Here is a 22163-nt window from a genome sequence, read left to right on the forward strand (position 1 = left end):
GAGTAAAAATTAAAAAGTATTCATTATAGTACAAGTATAAAAAGGGGACAAAAAATGATCAAGTATCATAAACTTAAAAAACAAACTATTGCAGACTAAAAAACGTAATAGTATAAAAAGGGCGACCTCAAAATAGGGCACTGGTATCTAAGTGGGGTGGACCTCAAATCAGTGAGAGTTCAGAGGATTTTCTTATTTGAAGACGATAAATAAAAGCATAGATGGATCAAATGTCCCAGCAAAGCCTGGAGAGTAGTAACTCTTGCAGACACAAACAAACTGCTGGTGCTGCACCGCCGTGGCTGAATGTAACCTTTAGGGCATCATTGTAGGCCACCTGTAGCTTCCTCATGCTGGATATCAAATATCAAAGTTTAAAAGCAGGAAAATTTAATGTCCCGTCACCCTATGTACGACAAATCAGCACCGCACTTTGACTGGAACTGCAGAAAATATTCTTGATAAATTCAGAACAGATATTTAAAAGTTGTTGCAATCCGGAGCTGCTGGGACTAAAAACAACTAAATCATCTGCATACTTTTGATGATTTACCCTAAAAGCACCAACCATGCAACCGGTATTACATGCATTCAGATCCGGTCATCTACATACAGGTTAAACAGAAGTGGGGGTAAAATACCTCCTCGTTTTACCCCGTTGGTCACAGCAAACGGAGAAGAGACACCTGATCCCCACCTAACCATCATTGTCTGATGGGTATACCAGACGGCTAGCAGTCTTTTTGCATCTTCATCAAACATTTGGCATAATTTACCCTGTCAAAGAAACAAAACACATCAGTACAGATGAACCATCTTGTCTGCACTTATTAACAATTTCTTTTAACGCAAATATGCAAATGTTTGTCCCACGTTGAGCTTTAAAACTAAACTGATTATCAGCAGATGAGTTAAATTAGTCCATTGTTTGAGATGAAATTCTTTCCAAAACCTTCTAGAAGACCCTGGCTAATGCGATGGGTTTATAATTGAGTCAAGCTTGCCTGTCTTGTTTTTCATCACAGACACCATCAGGCTGTCAATTCCAATCCATCAACAAGACGGATCACAGAAAACTTCAGCTCCAGGAAAATACCAGACAAGAAACTTGTCAACACAAAGAAGTTAGTCTACTTTTAAAATGTAATATTTGTGTAAAATATACATGTTTTAGGAAAAAAAATAGATGTTTCGGTTTAATTCCCACACTGTAAAAAACAGCCCCTTAGAAATGTCTAAAACTCCAACCCCATTGAAGGAAAATTTTAAATGATTTTACCAAGAATTCTAATTTTAAGAAATAATTTCCAGTCACTAAGGCATTCTAACTTATACTGAGTAGTTTGCTGTTGAAAAACTTTCTTGATGAGAGGATTTTCCAATCAAGACAGGTTTTTTTTCTTTTAGATTCCAGTTTTTACAGTTCTGTACTTTTTATTAAGGAATTATGGACATCAGAGAAGCAGCCTAATGTCTGGCAGTTTGAGGAACCGTGAAGGAGCTCAACTTCTTTCTTATGTGGAGTAACTTTATTTAAAAAAAAAAAAAAGAAAACACAGGAAAATGAAGCCACAAACATGATTCAAACTCCGTTTATTCGTTAGGTTTTGAGTGGAATAACATGAAGTCTACATTGAGGGAGCACCTGATCTATACAATAAATAGGATGGATGTTAAGTGTGCAGCAGACTTTCACACGGATGACTGGAGATGTCCACATCACTTCATCACACGGCTGGCATCAACACAAAAAGAACACACTAAGGGGGTAAATATTCCAGTCTTCATAGAAAATGTGGAGGAAACACCTACAACACTTCAGCTGCATTGAGTTTCTTCCAGACAAGTTTGGGTTTAGCCGTTGTTTTAATCCGACATCATTGTGTAACAAAGGTGTAATCTCCTGTAATCCAAAAAAAAACAGCGTAACGTCATGAGAGTCGTGAAGCAGCAGAGGAAGCCCCTGCTGCAGAGCCTGGGAAACCCCGGCTGCTCCACCTCGGACCTTTAGAAAGAACTCTCTAGAACGCTCCAGCTTCCAGCTCATCCAACGTGGCTCAACGCTTCACTGCTTCCTGTCTGCACCTCCCCAAACGCACGTCTCCCATCATGCCCCAAATAAACAACGTAGCTGCACCTTCATGTTGCACGTGCTTTAACTTCTGTGTTCCTCTCTGCTTCCAGCTCAACTTCAGTCAAAAAAAAAAAAAGTCCTTTAAACTTTGAACTTGAGTTTGTAGTTGGTCCAAAAAACTGGATCTCCGTCCGTCCGAGACTGACAGACGGATGGAAACCCAGCGCTACACATGCAAAGTTGAGAAACAACTCTGAATTCTGTCCACAAGTCCCGTTGGTTTAATTTCCTATCCTGGAACAGCGGTTATTATCGTTACCTCTACTGAACAAACCATTAAAACCAATCTGAGGAACGCCGTTGCTTCTGCGGCGTCCCGCTCCGGAGGCCCAGCCCCCAGATGTGCTGCCTTCAGTTTCCGTTGACCTCCACGGCTCCGCCTTTGGGAATGAGGAGGCTCATGCGGCCCGTGGTGCTGGCTGCGCTCTTGATCACCTCCATCCATCTGTGAGCAGAAGAGACGTGGCGGTGAGCCTCCAAACCACGGCGCGGACGGCATGACGGCGCGCAGCGTACCTCTCAAAGGTGTACTCGCTCTCCGCTCTAAAGAAGTAAACGTGCGACTTGAACTGCAGCTTGAAGACGTACTCCTTGTGAATGCCGTCAGACTCCTCGGGGGTGCTGACCGTGTAGCCCAGCAGCGGGAGGCTGGCCAGCGGAAAATCGTCCTGCAAACAAACGCCGGTCACTGAAAGGTTCACCCAGACGGCGGCGGGACACTCCACGAGTGAGCTGACCTGGTGAGTCTTGTAGAAGAAGAGGCAGAAGTTGGTAAAGACCACCCAGAGCTTCTGCCAGCCGTTGCTGTTCTTGAATTTCCTCAGTAGATACCCCGACAGCTGGTTCTGACACAGCAACACACAGACTCACTGAGCTCCAGACAGAAAGACCTTCAGGATTCTTTCTTTGAGGTCATTGAAGGAATGAAATCAATTAGATGTGAGGTTAAGCCCTGCACTGGAAGAGGGTTTTTTTTTTCTCATGCACATGCAAAGTTAGAGCTCTGCATACTGAACTGCAGGGAAAATGACCTACAGGAGGAGGAAGAGGTGGGGGGGAGGGTGGGGGCAGTCTTCTGCCTTTTTGATGAGTTCCAGCATGTTTCACAGGCAAGTTTCTTTACACAACCTGTATATAACCTGTATATAGTCTATTCAAGAATGACTATATCAATATGTTTCCTCAATTTGGCCGATCACTCTCATTTTGGAAAAAGTCCGACCCCCCAATCATTCTTGGAGGCGTAATTGTTACGTTTTTGATCTATCCAATCAGACGTGTTTATTGTCCTCCCTTCCTTGTGCCAACGAGGCACATAAAGCCTCTTCATTAAGTAACAGCTAAAGATGGCGGTTAGCGGTGTAGCTTTCCGTATCGTGGCAAAAGTATAAGTAAGGGTTAATGGCCGACGAGTAGTGCATTATCAGAAATGAAAGCAACCGTCCTCCACAAAGTGTGTTAATTTCTGATAAAGCACACTTCAAAGGACATTATGGCGCTTATACCATGGTCATTTAAAAAAGAAATAAACATTCAATCAGTTTTAGTACTTTATTCTAGTTATTTCTTTGGTTTAGGTCACTTTTTTTTGCAAAAAGTGGACTATTTGATAGTAATGCGGCGCGTTGTCACGGTAACATGACAACGCACCGCACCGACCTCCGACCTGGATTTTAGCGGCAAAGGAAAGCGATATATATGCCGATGGTCACTATGGGTTTAACAATCAATTCAGGGAGAAAGTTCACGTCTTACCGCTTGTTTTTGTCCAGATGATGAAGCAAAAGTTTGTCTTAAAAAACCCGGCGCAGTGACACGGAACATCTAAGCGACGTAGCTGGAACTTCTTTTTTAGGCGTGCGGGTAACACTGTGCGTTATCACTTTTTAATGGACCTTTTAATTTAAAAAAAAAAAGTTTTCTTACATCCTGTTCTTGTCCAAATCTCTTAATATCTAAATGTTTAGTTTAGTTTCTATTTAAGTTGACTAAAAAAGAAGCTTAAATAAAATCCAAATGTTTGTGTTTACTCTGATATGTTGTTTATTATTTGTTTGCTCAGCTAAAAAAAAAACCCCAAAGATGAAATGTTTGCAGTTTAAAACCATCAACACATAATTCAATTAAATAAAAAATGTTAATACGTTTCACAGTGTTCCCAATTATTATAATAGGTCCTCTCCTCCAAAATCAGGGATGTCATCTGCTAATCCTTTAGAGCATTTTTAGCTCAGCCTAAGGGGTTTTATTTATTAATCAAATAAAGTAAACAACAGAGAAGGTCTGTTGCTACTTCTGGCTCCAATGATTAAGCTGGCCGCCAGTAGGGGGCGCTGATCGACACACACCACTGAAAGATTGGCAGGATTCACTACTGTGGTTGTAAAAAGATGTGAAGAATCCTGCTGCCTCAGAGAAAAGTCTCCCAGAAGAATGGGGAGCATTGGGAGCACCTCCCTCTTCTCCTCTCTGCTTTTCCCTGGGGCTGGATTCAGCAGATTCCAGCTTCTTCCTCCACGTCTCTACTAAACTTCACCGTCTTCTCTGAAAGACGCTGATTGACTTCAAGGCTCCTCGCAGAGTTTTTCCTTGACTTGTTTCTATTACAACCTGCTTAAACGCAGATATTCCCCTCAGTGTGATTACCAGAAGATGATCTTCTCTTGAAACGTCTATTTTAAATAAAACTATTTATGATTATCTTTAGATTTTATGTAAATAGATTTTTGGACATGTTATGAAGAGTTTTTGCTGCAGATACTGAGTGTTCTTAGAAATACTTGTCTAATTTCAGCTTAAATTATTTATGCTTGATTGAAGTCTCTATGTTAGTTTAACAGTTTTCATCTATTTAGCATGTTTACATCAAATTGCATGTATATAATCAACTTATTTTGTCAAATAGTTCATCCTAAATGTACTAAGTCATTACTTGAAATTTGCAAAGAGTAATATATATAAATGTACTGTTTAAAATTTCATTTTTGAAAGAGTTATCTGTATTGTTAGTTTCAGAAGTTAAACAAAACTGTTAAAAAAACCTTTTAGAATATAAAACAGCCTTTTCCCCCCCAAATGTTTGCTTTAGGAACTTGGGGCTCCATGTCGGCTCTTAACTGCTGGAATTCTCAGGAAGGTTTCAGTTTCACGCTGACTAATGATCTGCGCTAAAGTCCTCAGGCCTGACTGAACTGTGAGCCTCACAGGTTCTGGTACCTGGTTCATGCGCAGGTAGTCAGAGAGAGAGAGGTTCTGGTTTCGGTACCAGCAAACGTGTGTGATGGTGTTGGGCCTCTGTCCCTGACCCAGGAGATAACGAGGAGGAAGCTCTGGTGTGGCGGCTGGGGAGCCGAAAACTGAGAGCAGAGGGACAGAAGAGGAAGAATGGATGCTCAGAGAGTGTTAGCACGTTAGCCTGGAAGGAGGAGGAGGAGGAGCTTCTCCAGTCCTGTGGAGAGAAAGAGTCAGAGACGTTTCCACACATGCAGTTTGTGAGGGAAGGAAACGGAGGAGTTAGAGGAAAACCTTAAGGGCTTTGAAGGGGTTGCAGTAATGGTGTGGAGGATGCTGAGGGCGGCGGAGAAGGAGGAGGAGGAGGAGGAGGAGGAGGAGGAGTACCTCCACAGCCAGGCTGTGGTCGGACATTGACACACTGGTGTTGCGGTGCCAGCACACATGCATGGTTGTGTTGGCACGGTGGTGAGTCTGCTTGTCCAGAGAAGTGTGAGAGGAGCTCATGTCATCCTCCGACTCCTGCTCCAGAGAGACCTCATCTGATGATCCTGAGGGAGAGGAGGAGGAGGAGGTTGTGTGGAGGAGAAGGATCAACTGTAGGTTTTATTGCCGGCCTGAAGGAATCACAGGGGAGAACATGAACACCCAGAGCACGGTCTCCTCAGAGGAAACGCTTACGATTGGAACGATCGCCAAAGCCGGCGTCCAGGAAGAAGCTGGATTTCTCCTGAGACTTCTTAGCCAGGTCGATAGCCATGTTCAGGTCCTCGATCCACTTCCCCATTTCCACCTTGGAGCTGAAATCAGAAACCATCACTGAATCAGGCCAAGAAGGTCACCGCTGAGAGCTCCAGAGAAAGCAGAGATGCTCCATGGAGGCAGAGAAAAGGATCTGCCAATTCTTCCCAAAGAACAAGATTTCAGCATTAAAACAAACCAGATGGAGGATCTGCTTTGCCTGTTGAGGCGTTTTTAATAAGATTGAACCAAAATGAAAGGTTTGCTTAAATGCAGTCAAGCACCATGAGCGCACGAGTGTTGACTGTTCTCTAGAAGTGCCTGAACGTCTGTTCAATCTTTACTTTTCTGATATAAATGTAGTTTTTCTAAGGGTTAATGGCCAACGAAGTATGCATCATCACTTTTTAACGCACGCCGTGGAAGCCTGGTTGCTTCCGCGAAGTCGCGTCGCGCCGCACCACCGCTGCAGTCAAGATTCTGCGATATAAGCGATATATATATGCTGATCGTCCCCATGGGTTGAATAAAGCATCAGTTCAGAGACAACGTTTACCTCTTTCCTCTTGTTTTTGTGCAAATGATGAAGCTAAAGGTTGTTTTAAAGAAGCCGGCGCAGTGATACAGAACATTTAAGCTAGGTGACCGGAACTTCTTTTTTCACCACGCGGTTATCCTGTGGTATATCACTTTTTAATGCACACACAGCAGCCAATCAGAATCGAGTATTCACCCAGACCATGGTATAAAATAGGAATAATACTTCAGTGATTCACACACAACTAACGCTGTATTAATGATTAGCGTGTTGCTGCAGACCAGAGCAAAAGCCTCACCAGCACATTTGAATTCCTTACAGAGCTCGCTGGACAGGTTTCTGGTTCGTTTAAATCTCTGAACAGCTGCATACCTGCCAGCCTTTTAGCACAGGTTTAACTGTCAGCAGACATGTGAGGACAGGAAGGATGATCCCTGGTTGAGATGTAAGCTCTGCACATATGGAGCCTTATCTCTACTGTCTGTTCATTAAATAGATTTTAGGGCCAGTGGTATTTTTTCCATTCTATTCATATCTTTTTTTTGTTTTCATTTATGCCAATACTAACTTCTTCTTTCTTACTGCGCTTTGCCCCCGGCACAAAAATAAAAACTCCACCATATCTTGCACACATCTGGTACGCAGTGAAGGTGATGAAACTCCGCCCCCTCAGCGGGTTTCTCCCGTGACATCACAGCGGGAGAAACCATCAAAAGAACAACGGAGGCCCAAACCTTTTACGGGGGTCCAAAATGAACTTTTCAATTTCTAACAAAACTAAAACACAAGTGTGCGAATATCCAATGGAAATTCTGAAATTATTATGGGATGGCCACAGGACCTACAACTAGGTGGCCATTTTGTGGCTAAGTGCAAAATTTGGTGATTTTCACATTCTCCCACACTATGGGGGTTTAATGGGGACTATGGGGATTCATTTAATGCCTCAAGTTGCCATAAGATTGTTTTGGCACATTTAAAGCAACCATTTATTGCAAATTTTGCCGTCTTGTGCAATATGCATATCGCACAGCTTGATATTGCTATAACGATAAATATGCGGTATATTGTGCAGGCCTAATATTTATGTTGATATAGTCATTAGTGCATGAACATGTTTTACCTATAATGTCTTGTAACATTTTGTCTTTTGTGACGCCTTTAGCGTTTTTACGTGAACACAACTCGATTTCAACAAGTCACCTTGCAGCTACGACGATGGTCCTCTGAGCAGAGTAGATGGTGAAACAGTGTGGAACCGACCACTCGTTTTCACTTTCCTCCACCTAAAGAAAAAAGGAATCATTTAATAAATATAAGGAAGAGGCACATTTAGGGGGAAGAATTTCAAATGTCATTTAAGGGAAATTTACAATGAGGCATGGGACTAAATGAAGATAAACATGTTATGACTATCAAGCTGAGCTTCTACTGCAGCTCCTCCTCCTGTGTCTATGTGGACATGGGAGGAGAAGGGTGGGGTTCAGCCTCCACACTGGCACAGCTCAAGACTCACCGGAGCGTCCAGAACAATAAGCTGCAGCCGGGAGCGAAACAGAGACACGCAGAGTTAGGACACCCACGCGCTCCGCCAACACATGACAGACTGATGGACGTCAGCAGAGACGAACCGTCTCTGACCTCAGCAGGAACCATTTTGACTAACAGCAGAACAACAGGAGGAGCAGAGACTCACGATCATGCCCTGGAGGGGCAGCTGTCCGTGCACTTTGAACTGGTTGGTTGCTGTCACGCCTTTGCTTGTGTAGAGGAGCATGTCCGAGAACTGACCGGGAGAAAAGGAGCATTAAAATGCATCCGAGCGCCTGCACAGCTGGAGGAGCTCTTCACTCACCAGGAAAAACATTCTCTGCTGCAGACCCTTCTTGGTGAGCTTGTACAGGCATCCCTCCCTGATGAACTCCTAAAAGCACACACATCAGACTCCATCAGCTCATTTTAAAGATCCCAGCACCCCCTGCCCTCCGCTCTGTGTCGGTGCACTCACGCGGCCCGGTGCCGTCAGGTTCTCAATCCCAATCAGGTCTCTCTGCAGCTCCGTGAGCTTCTGGAAGTTCTCCAGGCGGATCAGACTGCTCTGAAGCTGAGTGGCGATCTCTGCCACCTCCTTCAAGGCCTCTGCCAAGAGATAAAAGACACAAAGAGGTTCAACCTTTCCAACCAGTTTCCTGACCCAGCAGAACGGATCCCAGACCGTTTCTTCAAAGGAAGGAGGAGCTCCATTTGCCTACTTTTGCAGTCGTCGAAGTCCCGGTGTGCGGGGGAGTAATGCTTGCACAGTCTCTCCAGGATGAGCTTGTAGTGCATGAGGCGCTGGATGGGCTTCAGCAGGAAGGTGTTGAGGGGCAGGTAGCACACCTTCTGCAGCTCAAACTCTTTGTAGACCATCTCCAGCTTTTTCAGCCTCTTGGAGGCCTTCTCCAGTTCTGTTAAGACCTCGTCGTGCTTCTGGAGGAAGCTGGTGAACTCCTGGAGGACAGATCAACACTTTTTTAACCAACGTTGTGTTGAGAGCAAACAATCGTCTGAGAGATTCCAGACCTTCAGAGCACACATGTTCTTCAGCATCACATCACCAATCCTCTGGTAATCTCCTTTGACATGAGCATTGGAACGTCCCTCCCTGTGGGAAAAGGAGTCGGTCACAAACTCGGGACCTTCATGGCTTTGAACCTACAGAAAGAGGAAGAACCCACCAGAGAGCCAGCCTCTGGTCCAGCTCCTTCAGGAAGCCTCTGTGGAACTCGTAGATGGGGTCAATGTTGGAGAAGAGGAGGGTCATCAGGCCTTCTGGCATTGCGTTCTCTTTGATCACAGCGCTGCGGAACCACTGCACAGAGAGCACAACGTACCTATTCAACAAGCCCAACGTTTCTCCGGCCCAGAACGAGTCTGCAGCAGACTCTGTTGGTGAACTTTAGTTTCACTCAAACCAAAATCAGCTTCAACAGGACAAACATGGCAGCTATCAACATTGATCCACATTCGTCTCCAAAAAGCCAAACGACCACGCCCTAACTAGGGCTGCAATGAGGATCCAAGTACTCGGATGTCTTCAATCTGTTCCAGAAAATTAAGTACAAATATTTGTGATATTCGATATTCTTTATAAATGTAGTTTAGTAGAATACACTTCAGGTAATGTTATTATCACTCTAAAATTGCAGAATAATACTGTATTTTAAGTGTATAAACTAAACTGGCTGGATTGCTCAGTTGACTGGCAACCCAGGGTTTGCAATGAGCCAATCCCAGTGTGGTTCCTTCGTGCTGCCGCCCATCTGTGCCTTAAACACAGGGGGGTGTCAGGAAGGGCAGCCGGCGTAAAAACTGCCAAACCACCAGTGCGAATCAGTGAAAGATGATTGGCGGCTGTCATCTTGTGGCTCATTTCTGATGGGAAAAGCCAAAGGATTAACAAGTGCATAAACTAAAGGAACTGAATTTTGCTATGTTCATCGTTTTTCAAAGTAAAACAAAGTATTTTTCATAGACGGAAGTTCAATTTACTGAAATAAGTTCTAGAAAGTGGGCGTTTTTAAATATGGGGAACAATTTGAATAGAAAGACAATGAAAATTAAGAATGTTACAAAAATCTGGAGATAATTGTATGACGTCATGTGACTGTCTGTCAGCATGATGGAGAAGCCGCACCGGTTCATCTAATGTTTTGGCATTTCCACTAAAATAAGTAAAGTCAATGTGTCAAACGTGTTTTCTGCTGTCAGTTCAGATGAAAGGACTGTGAGGGTTTTCTAGTTGTTCCATTTCTATTGAGGTGTTGCCGTGTCTGCGTTTATTATCTTCTGGTCATCGATCTACTGGAACTGTATTCAGCGAAACTTTTAAGATTGAAAATCTGTGAGGAACATTTTTGGGATTTGTAGTTAAATGATCCAAAGCCACAATGTTTTCTTTACTGCTGAAGTTAACCAGGAAGTTGTTTAAAGTGATAAGTATCATTTCTTTCAAAATCATTGTGTTTTTCTGCTACTTCTTGTTCATTCTCATCTCCTGTTCCATATAAAGATCTAAATATGACCATACATTGTAATTATCATGCAACCAGTAATAGTTGCACATATAGCATTCATTCAACGGATCATGACCGTCACGCTAAGGACCACTAGCCACAGTTCAGCACATCAATGTTTTGTTTTTATAAGTAGGCCTCAATGAGCATAGTTTTGATGCGATTTATATTCGTGTGTGTACGTTTTGAAGTACTGTAATATGTTTTATTGAATATGTGTTTGGAAAGTTATCAAAAAATTACCAGTAGGTTTTTATCTTGTTATTTTTTCCTTTTTATTGATCCAGAAAATGGAAAATAGAGTTTAAGTTGAACTGAATCTGCATTGGGGTGACTCACTAGGTTGTTTTTTTGTTAGAAACAATAACAGACGTTTAGCGGTTTGTCTAAAGCTGTTTTTGCCCATTAAACCATCCAAGTCTCCTAATTATTGGATGTTACTTGATTATTTCCCAGAAGGTGCGACAGAGTCCGACTCACCACCGTGATGACCTCCAGGTCCTTCAGGTACGTCCTTTCTGTGGTCAGAATCTCTTTGGCAATGAAGTAGGCCTTGTCGGTGGGATATCGCTAAGGACAAAGAGGGACACGACTTAAAAGAAAGAAGAGAAAACAGCCACAACGGTGACGGAACTAAGAACATGACACCGGTGTGCTCTGATTAATGACAATGAGGCAGGGGGTTGCAAGGATGGCATGCGAGCAGTGTACCTTCCTCCTGCCCTCCTCCTCCTCCTCTAGCCTGGCATTGCTGCCCACCTCGCTCAGTAAGGGGCTTTGCAGGGGCGACGGCGCTTGGCTGGGCAGGCTGAGGGTCGACATCTGGAAGGAGGGCGACATGCAGAGAGGCTCCTTGGAGGTGAGGGGGGAGAGCTGAGGACTTTCCACTACTGTATCTACGAGAGATGGGAAAGCGGAGTTACTTTCTACTCGGAAACGCTTCAAATATTCAAGCCAAACTAGCGACTTTTCAAAGGTGACGGAAAAGCACCCAAACTGGCAGAACATGGGTGAGTCCAGGAAAGCTCTGATGGGGAGGAAGTCCTCTGAAATAGCTGCTCAACCCTGCCTGGGACCAAAAATCTGCTAGTTTTACGTAGGAAAATAGCTCAGTGAATCATTTCAAGCACACCGACAGCAATTTAAATGCACATAAGAGAAAGTGAAGCAGAAAACCGGGCAAAGTACCGGTAGGTTTTGTTCAGTGATAACTTCTCTATGAAAACCAGTTCTGCCACTTTTCTTACGTCTGTTTGCATTTTTCCAAGTGTTGTTGAGTTACAGATCACCACAGCTGCTCTCTCAATTCTTCTAAAGAAAAAAAGGGAGGAGGCTGGGGAAAAAAAAAAGGAAATCAACAACTCCCAACTCGACCCGGAAACAATTCCTCCAGCAAAAAGTGATCAGGAATGCGTCTTGTCTGGAGGGCAGAAAGCGGCTTAGTTTGAAGTGCTCCACGGGGAGCGAGGAGAGCAGGGAGCGGGCGGACATCAGGAGCAAGGGGGTCTGCTGAGGAATGACTTGGCAGCAGGCCTGTCCAAACAGGGAGCAAACACTCGGCTGGAATTAGATGGAGGAATTCCAATAGCCCCCCCGGACAGCAAGCAAGTCTGCTGCTTTAGACATCAGGATCCTGCTCCCTTCATAACGCAGACAAACCAGGCTGGATAACAGTTCAGAGGAGAGTTTGACGTCTTCTGACATCTTTACCCTCAATACAGCTGAGTTCCTCCAGTTACCCGGACCGTTCCACTAACACCTCACTCCCCAGGGGTTTGTTCAAGCTCCAGGACGAGCAGCATCACTGCTCCTCCTCTGATTTCAAAAAGAATTTTAAGTCTGACATTCATGGTACCCACAAGTGATCACTTTATTCTTGAGAGTAAAACATACAAACATTAAGTACAGGCGGGTTATGGCTGGGAAATGTACATTTTCAAGATTAAGTGATGCTTGATTGGTGCCTGAGTGCAATTAGCTGCAGGGAATCGACAGCTGTTTGTCAAAACCCTAAAAGCGAAGAACCACACGGTGCAGAAGAAATATCAAAGGCTGATCACATCAGTCAGCTCCACAAGGTTTGCAGATCGGAAGCCGAATCTCTCAGACTTGTGATTGTAGAGAGGTTGCAGATCCCTTTTGGTGTGTTCTGCCATCCTTCAAAATGGCAATGAGAAAAAAGGGGATAAGCCGAACCCCCTTTCTCACACGATGCGTTAGTATTTCCACACTAAAGCGGCGATGACAGCCCACTGTGCAGAAAGACCGATCAACGCTACGTTTACACACGCGTTCCAAGAAGTCGCGTTGAGCAGACAGCGTTCACTCTGGACCTTTGCTACACGATACCAACGCATGTTTCTGGTGCAAAATGTCAACGTGGTGCAGATCTGGTGAATTTTGCTCCAGACTTTTTCTTCAAAAGCTCTATTCTGACAGACGATGTCAGGGAATTTCAGCCGGGCGCAAACCGCTATTATTGATTTCTCCTCCGTGATCAAGTTTTAGACCGATTTAGACATGAATGAAAAGGGACACCATCCAACTGTCACTACCAAATCAGAGTCCCTGACTGGTTTACGTTCAACCTGCTGGCTGATCGTTTTTTGTACATGGAGCCCAAAACTTGTGCAGCAACACCTGAATGCGAGGGTTTTGTATGCAGAAGCCCAAAATGCGTGTTTACACGTGTTTACCTTGATGTTTTTATTAAAAGCTGTCACTTAAACGAGGCAGTGCGAACGTAGCTTAAGTGCTGAGAGGCACAGAGGTGCAGGCGCTGCAGGCGGAGACGCCAACATGGAGGAAAATCTCTTTTTGGATTTTAAATGCACCAAATCTGCAGGTCCAAACAGACGAGAAGCCGCAAACGTCACAATATATTACCTGAAATGAGCCTTTTGGACTGACGTGAAACTGTGTGTTCATCTAACAGTCACTGCTCCTAAACTTCAAATGTACCTTAAAGGGTCCATATCAGGCAAAAATCCACCTGTTTTATAACTCCTTACCAACAAACAACCCCAAAGCGGTATTTTGATCCGTTCACACATTTCTGAGCATTCCTCTAAAAACCTGCTCTCTGAGGACATTGTGACATCACAAAGTGAGGAACCGCCCCTTCCAGGAAGCGTCTGCGCCCCCAGGCTATACACACACACACTGTCTCCGTGGAGCTAGTGGTGATCGGCTAAACCCTTTCCTTTTCTATGCACTATATGCACAAGCTGCAGACGCCAGCTCTAAGTTGATGTCGTGAAATAGGCACCGCCCACATGGAGTAAAGAGGTCAGAGATCGTCTTACTTTCGGGTAGGAAAACGAGCTGAGACAATAACTCCTATTTTATAAAAAAAACAAACAAAAAAAAAACGATCTTTAGTGTTCCAAAGTATTCTCATATACACGGATATAGTTTTCTCTGAAAGGTTTAGAAAAGGATGATATAGGACCAACATCAGAGATTCAAAGTGAATGTGCAAATGAACTTCCTTCCAATAACGTCCGTTTCATTCTTGGGGCGCTCTGAAGGATCCATGAGGCAAAAGCCCCCCAAAAAGCTCCAGCAGTAAATGAATACAATCACCCGAAAAGAAAGATTAAAGGATTTTTGGGAAGTTTCTACTTGGACCTTTTAGGATTTCATTCAGTGACGCTTTAGTGTTTCATACTGCTGGTAAAGTCAAAGCAAAGCCTTGCCAACATTTACAGAAACGCAGAGCTTCCTTTGAGGATTTTATGTACATAATGGCCCTTTAGTCTGTATTATCTACAACATGAAGCAAAAGAACTGCATTTTTAAGACATTAAAACCAGGATAAACTCCTCCTGTGTGACACGCTGTGGTGAGCAACAGCTTCTGCCAGCAGGTGTCAGTAAGGCACAGAAATCAAAACTATCAGGAGGTTTTTGGGAATTACAGGATTTGTGTTTCATTTTTACCCTGAGATCAAAATTACTCATAAAAAATACACTAGGTTACTATGTAAAAAATGTAATAATGGTAGTTAGTAATAATGAAAACCGATATTATTATGTGACAATATATCTCAGTCTCAGAGTCAGAGTCAAGGCATAAAAAAGGCAGATCGCCATACAGTTAAAAATAAAAACTCCAATTCAAGTCTGATCCAAAGTGGATGGTGGAATTTAGGAACGGTGTGTAAAAATAAGTGTGTAAAGCTTCAGAAGCAGGCTGCTCCGTCACACCAGGACAGCAAACTGCTCTCCACGCCTCACTATACGATGACAACCCACAACAGGTGGAGCGTTCAAGAAGGTCAGGAAAATAAAGGCCACAGATGTTGATCAAAAGCGCCCCCTGCAGGAGGGAAGGAAAAACACTGCACGTCTGAGCCGACACCAGCGTGCGACACCAGCGTGGACCGTCACTGGATTCACGTTCTAAACTCCAGAGGATCAGTGTTGCTTCCCAAAACAACCACAGATCGAACCAGATGGTAATCCTCCCAACAGGCGAGGGAGTGGTTTCTATGGCCCTGGGGGGGCTTTACAGTTTCACATGCGAGGACCCAGGGGGGTCTGCCAGTGCCAGGGCCTGCAGGTTGTGGCACTGGAGAAGAAAACCCTCCATTCCGCCCCCCCCTGTCAGAGGGTTGCTGTAAAACAGGTTCTGCTCGGGGGGGAGGACGCTGTCGGAGCCCCAGTCGGAGTCGGAGTCAGAGCTGCCGCTCCCAGAGCCCTCAGTGGCAGTGGGGGGGAAACTGAGCTGCTCCAGCTGCTCCACCAGGTCACTGAACTGCATTGCTGAGCTGCTCTCAGAGCGCACAGAGTATGCTGGGAAGTTGACCATGGAGCTGGCCTCTGACTGCAGCTCAGACCCGGGCAGGCGCAGGGACGAGGAGTCCCCACCTCCGAAACCCACGGACATGGACTCTCCGGCGGAGCTCAGCCCCAGGTTTTCCAGGGAGCTGCAGTCGGAGCGGTTATTGAGCAGAGAGCTGGTCTCAGAGTGACCCACGGCGCTGGAGTTCCCATTCAGGTCTTCTGCCCCCGCACTGAACATCCCACTTTTCCCGAGGTTAGCTTCCTCTATAAAATCAAACCGGTCGCCTTTATTGTCAAGCCTGTATGTGTAGGCCTCAGCCCCCCCACCGTAAAAAGAAATCTGGGTGGGGTCATCGTCTATAAACTCCTCTGTGACCTGCAGGGACGAGTCGGACACGGAGAAGGTAGGATTCCGTTTCAGGCGCAGAACCTCGGCCTCATAAGCATCGTACGCGAGAACCCCCTTGTGTGTCCCTCCACCCCCCACCACCGCAGAACCCCCCACCCCCCATCTACCACCGAGCTCATTATCCTCATTGCCATTTTTGGAGGGCTGGGATTGGGAACTGCCACTCTCTACACACACAAATAAGGGGCTGCAGTGTCCTGCTGCCTGAATGCTGGGGGCACCTTGAAAAGAGTAGTGCGGAGGGGAAGCGGCCTTGACAGGGTCTTCCTTTGGAGGGCTGGGGGCTCTAGGAGCTTGCAGAGGGGAGTGAAGCCGCGTCTGCGGAGGAGGCGCGGCTGTTTGGCTCGGTGGCGACAAAGGCTGGGGCTTGTGTTGGAGTTCAGCTCGAGGCAGGACGCTGGACGTGTGGGCTGGATGGAAGGGCGCGGCGGCGGCGGAGAGGGGGGAGCCGGCACCCCTGAGGCTGTCATTGAAAGACAAGTGCTGGGGGAGAAGAGGACAGAAACCAGACAACAAGACGCAATCAAAGGAGACACCAGATAGGGAAAACAAAGGAAACCAGCATTAATGAAGCACAGTGGAATGTGTGGAAAAGCCACCTTCAGTGCTGCTGTCCTTACCTGTTTTGGCACATCGGTTGTATAGGAGCGAGTTGACATTCCTATTTTACTGTTCCTCCTGAGAAACAAAAACGTCAGTGTAAGAATTGTCTGGGATCTCAAGAAACCCAAATCCCAGAGAACATTTCTCCCGATGATCACCTCTGGTAGGGGGTTCTCTTCGGTCCGTTTTCCCTGACGTAGTCCACAAGCTGCTTCTGGGTCCTTCCACTGGCAGACACAGTTTAACAAAGCAACAATCGGCACAAATGAAATGACAAAACACACTTTGTTTGCCAATTTAAGAACCTACGGCAGACCCTTTGATCCTACCTGTATCGGAAGGAAGACCCTCTGGTAAAAAGGATTGCTTTGGACTTGGGCTGCGGCTGATCAAACAAGCGGAAAAAGGAGTGGTATTCCACACAGATCTTCCAAAAGACTTTGCACTGATCTCGACTGGCCATCAAAAATTCAAGAATGTCTTGGTGCGGGCCCTGAAACAAAGAGGACAAATATAACCGATGGAGTTGAGAGTAGCCAGGCCTCTTTGGCAGGGTTAGATGCTGATCTCTTCATGAGTGCATACATGGACTTCTGGATGGAGTTTGATTAGAAAGCGTTTTCTCTTGAAGCTCAGCTTGCGAATCTTGGACCAGTTGAAGGTATTTATTTTCGTGTGTCCCTGTGGGGGAGAAACAACGTCCACCTGAATCTGTAAAGAAGGCACGAGCGTTCTGATGCTCACAGGGAGCAGCTTCCATCAATCAACGCACCTGGAACACCTGAAGACCCATGTGAGCCACAGCCAGGTTGATCTTGGTGCCCTCCCGGTCAGCTGCTGGGTGAAAGCGAACGCCATACATTTCCAGTTTACGAGCAATTTCCAGGATCTGAAAGTCAGACTCTGCAGGAGTTTGCCCCCTACAGTCAAAAATAAAAAGAGCACATGGGCCAGGGAGGTCAAAGGTCATTATTACCATCAGGACTGGTCGAAACGGCCAAAAAATAAAATCATTTTTTCACACCAAATACAATTTTAATGTTTTTTTCTCTCCCGTGCTTTAATTACATTCACCAACATGACAAATGACTGAATGTATTTAACAAAAACCCTTTTAACATCTCACATGGAAGTTGCTCTAAACACAAAGTGCAACTAGATCCGAGCTGCAGGTGTTTTGTGATTGTCAGCTGTATCATCTCATAAAGAGAAACAGAGTCTCCGTTTCAGGTGTTGGAACCAATTCGTCGTACTTCCACTTTTGGTAGCAACAGCCTTCAAACTGATTTTGCATCATCTGATTTTGTGCTGAAATTTCGGGCTAAGAAAAATGTGTGCAGTATGCAGTGAGGAGCTTGACGGCCTTGAAACATCTGTTATCCCACTTCGCAGATTTCACCTATGGTGGCTTATTTATGGAACGTAACCCCCGCGACAAATGAGGGACCACTGTACATGAAACTGGAGCTGGGTCAGGTCAGCAGGTTAACCACTAGGTGGCTTGTTGCAGAAGTCAGTGCCCATTCACTCCAATGCAGAACAGCCCAACTTCACAACAATACATCACTACACTGTGGCTCCAACAGCTGTTTTTTGTTAATCCATATCCAAGACATTTCTTACTGGTGGTAATCCTACAGTTGTCATTTTCATTGTGTTTGCCCAGTTTTCCCAGATCAGGTGTGTTCAGCAGGCAGGGCGAGGCCATCATGGAACATCAGCCGGTTTCTCACTTAGTGGGATTTGGAAGACATTCTCTAAAACCCCACGATTACAACCAAACGGTGTGTTAGGACGGCATATCCATCCAATCACTCCCTTCTAAATGTGTTCATCCGTTAAGCGCTGAAATCTGCTTAGAGCCCTCCCCTGCCCCACTGGCCTTATGGCTAATAGACTGGGATTAGAACAGACAACTCTGCTTGTGCGTCCACAAGCAACGGCACAAAGAGATTAACAAATGTCTGTGGAACAGCCTTGTACACTGGGTAAAAAACACATCCAATGGGTATCAGTGGTGCCCAATTACACAAGGCTGATGGGGGAGAGGTTTAATGAGGGATTCTGTGAGCCCCCCCCCCCAAAAGAGGAATCTTTAATCAGAGCTCTTAAAACCACACAGCAGAGTAAAAACACTTGAAACACTGCTTTAAATTACAAAATACAATGTCTAAAAAGCAGGGCTGCCCAATTATTGTCCAAAATGCTTCAATGGTGATAAAAGTACTCTAACTTTAGGTTTCTAATATACCAAATTCAAAAAAATGTCGTTTGGAACAAAAAAGAAAATTAATATGTTTATTATTTGGGTACATTTGACATAAATTTTAACAAAGCGTCTATTGTTAAGCACCGCCTATTGTCAACATATACAAATCTAAGGTGGAGCATGTGTTTAGGTCACACCACCACATGTTTGTTCTAATGTTCAATCAGAATCTTTTGGGGATTTTTTTGCTGCTTTTCCATTTTATCTGAAAATAATTTAACTAATTCAGTGTGGTGAATTTCAAAATGAAGGCTAGCGAACATTTAGGTCAGAGAGATCTTATTGTTATAATTTGTATAAGTACTAGTTTTCCAGCCAACAAGCCCGTGTGATGTGGCTTGGGGGGAAGTTAAATTTCAGATTCATGCTTGTGTTTCTTTATTGGAATAGCTGCACCTTTGGTGATAAAGACTATTTTTACACTTAGGGCTGGGCGATGAATCGACTAATTTGAATTTTTTATTTTAGATCAGTGTTTTTGAACCTTTTTTGAGCCACGGCACACTTTAACCTTTACAAAAATCCCGCGGCACACCAGCATCCAAAAAATTAAAAAAAAAAAAAAACGGAGAAACTCATAGTCTGTATTGATCTACAGCCCCTCCACAATCTCACATGCATTTTTGTGATAATTGTGGCAGAAAAAGCTGGAAGCTGCAGCTATTTTTTCTAAAAAATGTAATAAAAGTTAACTTAGAAGATTTAAAACTGTTTGAGGTGTGTTGTTGTGGTTTCAAGACGTTTAACAAGGACGACTCGTGCGCAGAGAAACTGTTACTTTAACCCAATGCATCATGGGAGATGTAGTGCCAACAGCCGCCGATGGCAGACAGACGAGAGTCTCTGAGCTTCATTGTTTTGTTCACTTCTTCCACGGTCTGACACCAGATTCTGTGGAAAGTTACACCACTAAAGATTTAGCTGGTATTTTTGTTGGAACTGAGAGACTTTATGAGCAGAATCAGAACAAGGACGTGAAGACTTTAACCACTTCTGATTGGTCAGACTGTTAACGTGTGATTAAGCCTCCAAGAATGATTGGTGGAGACAGTTAAATGGGCGGGACTTTTCCAAAAACAGCTGAAGCTACGGCTAAATCGTGGTACCATCATTCTTATCAAAATGTCTTTAATTTAATCACATAAACACAATACAACAACAACACAAATAAACATATTCCTTATTACTCTGTGTTTTATCAGGGCCTGTTTGGATGAACACAGAGCTGATATCCTGGAGATGGAAAATGTTTTAAGATCAGTCAATGAGGGCAATTTCCCACGGCACACCTGACCATCTCCCACTGCACACCGGTTGAAAAACACTGTTTTAGATGATTTATTTTTGGGAAAATAATTATTGTATTTTTTCCAGTTCTTTTGCATTTCCAATGTTCGGAGTAAAGCGCAGATGTGAAAACAGCAGCAAGCAAAGAGGAGATTTTTCCATGAGGCTAAGAAAAAAACAACAACTAGCGCCCCCAATCCTGTAACTTCTGCTATAGTTGCCTCCGTGGAGGTTTTAGTTTAAGCAGATGAAGCAGCTGAACATCTGAGGATTTTTAACAGGATCATAAGTTCCTTTGAAAATAAACAACTGTTGTTTTATCTAAAGTTTTCATTATGTTGTGACGTCCTCTGTTTTAATTTAACATATCAGTTTTAAAATAACACCTATGGCTTTTCTTTGTAAAATAACGGACTAAATAATAAGGTGCACCGGTAGAGCGGCCGACCCATGATCGTAAGGTTGCAGGTTTGATTCCTGCCTTGCACACTCATGTGTCAAAGTGTCCTTAGGCAAGACACTGAACCCCACCTTGCCTCTGGTGGGAGGTTGGCGCCAGTGTTTGGCAGCGGAGCCGCCACCAGTGTGTGACTGTGTGTGCGAATGTGTGTGCGAATGTGTGTGTGTGTGACTGGGTGAATAGGTCTGTGACTGTAAAGCGTTTCGGGCCTTGTAGGTAGAAAAGCGCTATACAAGTATACGCCATTTACCATTTAATTTGGTTGGCAGATGTTTTCTAGGACCTGCATGAGTCAAGAATGATATTTTGGTCTCTGGGGTTGTGACTTCAAACTTGGACCATCAAGCCTCACCCAGATTATCTGTTTGAGGTTGTTGCCACCAAAAATGCTCTGCCGAGTGCGTTCGAGTATTTCTCTGTATAAGATGCTCACCAAACATCTGCTGCAACAAACCTTTTTACAGCTTGTTTTGTGTTAGAGACAATTAAAAAAAATATAATCGTTTTTTGTTAAATATATAACATCTTTTGTCATTTTTGTTAAAGAAAGTACCAGCACAGAGAAAAACAAACAAACCATAGATTAAAATCAAAAATTAAATTTGGAATTAAAAAATAAATAAATAAATAAATCAGATTTTATTTTTTGGCCACATCGTCCAGCTCTATTAATACCATTTTTTTAAATGTCTAAGATATTTACTCAAGCATCCAAATAATGTGATTCATGTGTTCTAGTCTCCTCCACATCCAGAGGTGTACAAACCAGCAGCTGTAATGCAGACTGCTCCTCAAAAACACCTGTGAAAGAACGGCCGCTCAGCGGTCCTTTGCAAATTCATTTATCGTCTTTTAATTCTATGAAATGCCTCGAGTGACTGTAACCTTTGTCTCTTGGTAGGACTCCGTAAAACTATAAAATTGCTACACTCGTCAGCTGCCAGTGGGTTTATAACAAAGAGTTCACTTCATCTGACTGAGCACAGGTCAGACCAGTTAAATCAACCGTGCATGGCGGTCGTATGTAGACACAGAGGAAATCACCTGGTTGTGAGGATGATTGACTGTAAATGAGAACTGGACTGAGTGACCCCTCCCCTACCCCCTCTCATTCCAAACAGGAAGTACCTGCTGGCTCCACGAAGCCAAAATCCCACAGACTTCAATAGAGAAATAAAGAGCTCAGTCATTCAGAATCACCATTCTTGCCCCGATACCTTTGTTAACATGTGCTGGACAATCCTCGTTTTTTCATACCATTTCTTCTTTAGTGGAAGTTATTCACGCTATAAACTGGCCAATCAGAAGCCTTAAGAAACGTTTATGGTGTCTGCTGGCCCCCACATCAAACATGGAAAACATTTCTTTGCTAGATTCTCCCGAGCCCTCCTTCAAGTGCTTCCACTTGGTGCTCACAACAAGCTCACCCCTGATTGGGTGCAGGTGAGAATGGTTGCCTTAGAAACGATGGCTCAGACTGACTGACGGTTTACTGATGACGTCTGGCTCCAACACCATGTCGGGGGAAAAATGGCAACTGAAATGACTTCATATAGTTGCAGTCAGTGTTCCAACAATCTGTCCTTCCTCGTGAGATTTTCCTACCCGAAGCACAAAATGATAGATGGAGCTATTAAATATCCCATCTT

At 44.2% G+C, this 22163-nt stretch overlaps 1 protein-coding gene across 4 annotated transcripts in view; it reads right to left on the reverse strand.

The window, feature by feature from the left end:
* Positions 1 to 1576: 1576 nt before the first annotated feature.
* The window catches only part of farp2 (FERM, ARH/RhoGEF and pleckstrin domain protein 2), a 41026-nt gene continuing 20439 nt past the window's right edge, over positions 1577 to 22163 (reverse strand). The window contains exons 8-27 of one of the 4 annotated variants that reach the window (XM_011473774.3): positions 17271 to 17418; positions 17084 to 17179; positions 16828 to 16991; positions 16657 to 16725; positions 16516 to 16573; positions 16117 to 16378; positions 11459 to 11595; positions 11180 to 11269; positions 9362 to 9495; positions 9207 to 9288; positions 8897 to 9134; positions 8653 to 8783; positions 8500 to 8568; positions 8341 to 8430; positions 7848 to 7930; positions 6047 to 6165; positions 5753 to 5916; positions 2872 to 2979; positions 2651 to 2802; positions 1577 to 2579 (exon numbers count right to left, since the gene is read on the reverse strand). In XM_011473774.3, coding sequence (XP_011472076.1) covers positions 2486 to 2579; positions 2651 to 2802; positions 2872 to 2979; positions 5753 to 5916; positions 6047 to 6165; positions 7848 to 7930; positions 8341 to 8430; positions 8500 to 8568; positions 8653 to 8783; positions 8897 to 9134; positions 9207 to 9288; positions 9362 to 9495; positions 11180 to 11269; positions 11459 to 11595; positions 16117 to 16378; positions 16516 to 16573; positions 16657 to 16725; positions 16828 to 16991; positions 17084 to 17179; positions 17271 to 17418 — 2488 coding nt within the window. In that variant the 3' untranslated portion in view covers positions 1577 to 2485. Of the gene's footprint in view, positions 2580 to 2650; positions 2803 to 2871; positions 2980 to 5350; positions 5491 to 5752; positions 5917 to 6046; positions 6166 to 7847; positions 7931 to 8340; positions 8431 to 8499; positions 8569 to 8652; positions 8784 to 8896; positions 9135 to 9206; positions 9289 to 9361; positions 9496 to 11179; positions 11270 to 11410; positions 11596 to 16116; positions 16379 to 16515; positions 16574 to 16656; positions 16726 to 16827; positions 16992 to 17083; positions 17180 to 17270; positions 17419 to 22163 lie in introns of those variants that run through there. The other 3 variants (XM_011473773.3, XM_011473772.3, XM_011473776.3) reach the window with 3 other exon arrangements.

Source organism: Oryzias latipes, chromosome 4 (assembly GCF_002234675.1).
Source record: "Oryzias latipes chromosome 4, ASM223467v1".
Lineage (NCBI taxonomy): Eukaryota > Metazoa > Chordata > Actinopteri > Beloniformes > Adrianichthyidae > Oryzias > Oryzias latipes.